The sequence below is a fragment of the Thamnophis sirtalis genome, unplaced genomic scaffold, assembly GCF_051295495.1.
Source record: "Thamnophis sirtalis isolate CommonGarterSnake01/CBP01778 unplaced genomic scaffold, rThaSir2_p1.2 scaffold_14, whole genome shotgun sequence".
Taxonomy (NCBI): Eukaryota; Metazoa; Chordata; class Lepidosauria; order Squamata; family Natricidae; genus Thamnophis; species Thamnophis sirtalis.
The window spans coordinates 10,412,804-10,417,581 of record NW_028261394.1 but is presented as its reverse complement, the minus strand read 5'-3'; the positions used below and the strand labels follow the sequence as shown (position 1 = coordinate 10,417,581).

General features: G+C 45.9%; 1 protein-coding gene across 1 annotated transcript; it reads right to left on the bottom strand.

Annotated features, from left to right (window-relative positions):
* Nucleotides 1–1,135: 1,135 nt before the first annotated feature.
* LOC148042704 (uncharacterized) lies at nucleotides 1,136–4,024 on the bottom strand. Its single transcript, XM_087728515.1, has one exon. It carries the CDS (start codon nucleotides 3,902–3,904, stop codon nucleotides 1,490–1,492), a length of 2,415 nt encoding a protein of 804 aa, XP_087584641.1. The 5' UTR covers nucleotides 3,905–4,024; the 3' UTR covers nucleotides 1,136–1,489.
* Nucleotides 4,025–4,778: the final 754 nt, after the last annotated feature.

The following is a 4,778-nucleotide window of genomic DNA, read 5'->3' as shown; positions in this document are numbered from 1 at the left end:
GAGAGGGATTTGATGTAAAATAAGCTCTTTTAATGAATTCAAAATCAACGCAGCAGACAAGACATGGGAGTGAACATAATACACACTTTAACAATATATTTTTTTCTTTTAGCCATCAAATACTGCAGCAAGTGTGTCAGTAATAATAGCAAGACAGGCATAGGATTTTCCAGCCAGGTTAATTTTACTTTTTTATGGTTTTGATGTTGTATTTAATTTTATCTGTATTAGAAACTTATGAAGGCTGTGCAACATTTTGAGGTGATATAGAGTATGTAAAGGCATGAATACAGTAGAACCTCTGGTCACAACCATAATTCGTTGCATAACTTTGGTCGCAAACCGATTTGGTCATGAATCAAACCTAATTTTGGAAATTTGGCGCTTACAAAAAAAATGGTGCAGAAGGGGAAATCAGCAGCGGGGGGGGGGGATGTGAATATTTTGGTCAGAAGCGTTCGTGACCAGAGGTTCTACTGTATAACATCTTCACTTAAGACTTAAGATTCACTTAAGATATAACATCTTCACTTAAGATTCACTTAAGAACTGTGGCAAGAAAGGCTTAGTTACCAAAGTTACAATGGCATTGAAAAAAGTGACTGATGACCATTTTTCACACTTAGCGACCATTTTCACACTTAGCGACCGTTGCAGCATCCTCATGGTCACGCAATCAAAATTTTGATGTTTGGCAACAGATTTGTATTTATGATGGTTTCAGTGTCCTGGGGTCATATAATGGGGAAACCAGATTCACTTATGTTACTAACTTATCAGCTGCATTTATTCACTTAAGAACTGTGGCAAGAAAGGTGGTATAGTGACCAAAGTTACAATGGCATTGAAAAAAGTGACTGATGACCATTTTTCACACTTAGTGACCATTTTCACACTTAGCGACCGTTGCAGCATCCTCATGGTCACACGATCAAAATTTGGATGTTTGGCAACAGTTACAATTTATATTTGTAAATTGTAGTTATGTTGAAATAAAAAAAAACCATTACAATACTATTTTTGCGTTGTATGAAAATTTTTGTTGCTCCGTATAAAATTTTTAATCAACACACACCCCCCCCCCCCCCGGTCAAAGGTGTCCCTCTTTACCAATCTGAAAATCTGGTCACTTTACCAATAAAGAATTCCCTTCTGCTCTGTCCTATTAACGGAGGACATTTCTTGGGTGAGAAGTGAAGGGAAAGAAAATCCAGTTGCCTCCTGAAAAAGCACCTTCGGGATGAGATCTGCTGCTTGAGCAGAGGGTTGGGCTAGAAGACCTCTAAGGTCCCTTGCAGCTGGCTTGTTCTTATTGTGTCAGCTCAGAAGGGAACTTCCTCCATTGGTCTAAGCATCACTGGGCTCCAGCATCAGATTAGCTCAGGTCTTCAGTGCAAAACGAGGAGAACATTAAAAGAGCAGAAAACTCCGTGGCCCCTTCAGCTTTTGCTCGCCTGGCTACCCCCCCAGACCTCCCAACCCACCTTGCCTAGGGGAGGACCCCGGAGGGAGGGAACGTCTGCAGTCCCAGGAGGGCCCCTCGGCCTCCCCCTGCCTGAATGCGGGGATTGGGCGGAGGTTTTTCTCCTGAATGGATCCTTTGATGTTTATAAAGGTTGCTCCTCTCCCTGAAGCTCTTTCCACACTCCAAACATTTATGAGGTTCTTCTCCTGTGTGAATCCTTTGATGTCTATAAAGTTTGCTCCTCTGACTGAAGCTCTTTCCACACTCCAGACATTTATGAGGTTTTTCTACTGTGTGAATATTTTGATGTGCATAAAGATTGCCCCTCTGGCTGAAGCTCTTTCCACACTCCAGGCATTTATGAGGTTTTTCTCCTGTGTGGATCCTTTGATGTCTATAAAGGCTGCTCCTATGACTGAAACTCTTTCCACACTCCAGACATTTATGAGGTTCTTCTCCTGTGTGGATCCTTTGATGTGCATAAAGGTTGCTCCTCAGACTGAAGCTCTTTCCACACTCCAGACATTTATGAGGTTCTCTTGTGTGGATCCTTTGATGTTTATAAAGGTTGCTCCTCAGACTGAAGCTCTTTCCACACTCCAGACATTTATGAGGTTTTTCTCCTGTGTGGATCCTTTGATGTCTATAAAGGTGACTCCTATGACTGAAACTCTTTCCACACTCCAGACATTTATGAGGTTCTTCTCCTGTGTAGATCCTTTGATGTTCATAAAGGCTACTTCTCTCACTGAAGCTATTTCCACACTCCAGGCATTTATGAGGTTCTTTTCCTGTGTGGATCCTTTGATGTCTATAAAGGGTTCTACTCTCACTGAAACTCATTCCACACTCCAGACATTTATGAGGTTTTTCTCCTGTGTGGATCCTCTGATGTCTATAAAGGGTTCTACTCTCACTGAAACTCATTCCACACTCTAAGCATTTATGAGGTTTTTCTCCTGAATGGATCCTATGATGTGCATAAAGGTTGCTCCTCAGACTGAAGCTCTTTCCACACTCCAGACATTTATGAGGTTCTTCTCTTGTGTGGATCCTTTGATGTCTATAAAGGCTGCCCCTCTCACTGAAGCTCTTTCCACACTCCAGACATTTATGAGGTTTTTCTCCTGTGTGGATCTTTCGATGTGTATAAAGGCTGCTCCTATGACTGAAACTCTTTCCACACTCCAGACATTTATGAGGTTCTTCTCCTGTGTGGATCCTTTGATGTGCATAAAGGTTGCCCCTCTGACTGAAGCTCTTTCCACACTCCAGACATTTATGAGGTTTTTCTCCTGTGTGGATCCTTTGATGTCTATAAAGGCTGCTCCTATGACTGAAACTCTTTCCACACTCCAGACATTTATGAGGTTCTTCTCCTGTGTGGATCCTTTGATGTGCATAAAGGTTGCTCCTCAGACTGAAGCTCTTTCCACACTCCAGACATTTATGAGGTTCTCTTGTGTGGATCCTTTGATGTCTATAAAGGTTGCCCCTCTCACTGAAGCTCTTTCCACACTCCAGACATTTATGAGGTTTTTCTCCTGTGTGGATCCTTTGATGTCTATAAAGGCTGCTCCTATGACTGAAACTCTTTCCACACTCCAGACATTTATGAGGTTCTTCTCCTGTGTGGATCCTTTGATGTGCATAAAGGTTGCTCCTCAGACTGAAGCTCTTTCCACACTCCAGACATTTATGAGGTTCTTCTCTTGTGTGGATCCTTTGATGTCTATAAAGGTTGCCCCTCTCACTGAAGCTCTTTCCACACTCCAGACATTTATGAGGTTTTTCTCCTGTGTGGATCTTTTGATGTGTATAAAGACTGCTCCTATGACTGAAACTCTTTCCACACTCCAGACATTTATGAGGTTCTTCTCCTGTGTGGATCCTTTGATGTGCATAAAGGTTGCCCCTCCGACTGAAGCTCTTTCCACACTCCAGACATTTATGAGGTTTTTCTCCTGTGTGGATCCTTTGATGTCTATAAAGGCTGCTCCTATGACTGAAACTCTTTCCATACTCCAGACATTTATGAGGTTCTTCTCCTGTGTGGATCCTTTGATGTGCATAAAAGTTGCCCCTCCGACTGAAGCTCTTTCCACACTCCAGACATTTATGAGGTTCTTCTCTTGTGTGGATCTTTTGGTGTGTATTAAGGTGGCTCCTCTGCCTGAAGCTCTTTCCACACTCCAAACATTTATGAGGTTTTTCTCCTGAATGGACCTTTAGATGCTTTCGAAGATACTGATTTCTCTTGAAGAATTTTTCACATTCCGGGCACTGATATCTCTCTTCTTCCTCCTGGATCCTTTGGGGATTCCGGGGTCTTCCGAAGGACCCTCCGCCCTCCAGGCCCGTCTCGGCGTCTCCGCCCATTTCCTCCTCCCCACATCGCCCTCCAGGCAGCTGCCTTTCCCGGGCTCCCGCTGGGCTCATCCCTCCTGCAGCTCCGGAGCCCCCCCGGCCTTTCCCCGCCGTCTCCCGGGGCTGCTCCGCGGGGCCCGCTCTCCTCCTCCTCCTCCTCCTCTCGGGCGGCGCTTCCTTCCTTCCCTCCCCCGCCGGGCTCCTCCGTCCTCCTGCAGGGGAGAAAGAGAGGCAGGTCATGGCGGCATCCCCCTCACTGCAGGAGAGGCCCAGGCCGAGGCCTCCCCTCACGAGGACCCGAAGGAGACCCTCGCAGGCTGCCACTCCGTCCCAGGAGCCTCTACTTACTTCTGGTTTCTCCGCCTCCGAAGGGAACCGCTCCTTCCATCAGCTCTCTGATTCCGAAAGTGAAGGCGCTCCATATACCAGCCCCGCCTTTCTGCGAAGCCCCCCCTCCTCCTCTCCAGGCACCGCCTCCTTGTCGTTCCCCCGAAGGAGAGAAAGGGACCCGCTAGAACCAGGGACGTGCAGTCACTAGAGGCAGGGGAGGCGGGGACTCACCAGTCTCCTGAGGGAAAGGAAGAATTTTAAATATTTTTTTTTAAATAATTAAAGCCAGGGTAGTTGCTACCAGATTCAAAGTCACAGTGGCTTGGTGTCTGCTCTCAGTGTTAACTATGGGAGGAGGCCAGAGAACTCGGGGCCTCTTTTGCCTAAGGAATTGTTTGCCTTTTAAAAGTTAAGGAGGAGTTAACAAGTGAACATTTTCATATGCAAAAGAGGCACTGATTCTCCCGCCTCCTGATCGGGGAGCAGCGAATCATGCCTTAGGAGCTTACGTTGAGCACGCTTACGTTGGGCGGACAAGAGGAGAGTTGAGAGAGTTTCCACAGCTGGAAAAGGTGGATCGGACAGAGGGAGGGCGGGGGGATTCAAATTTATTGTA

Excerpts from the sequence above, each read along its gene's own strand:
- LOC148042704 (XM_087728515.1), bottom strand. The coding sequence starts at position 3,904 with ATGAGCCCAGCGGGAGCCCGGGAAAGGCAGCTGCCTGGAGGGCGATGT.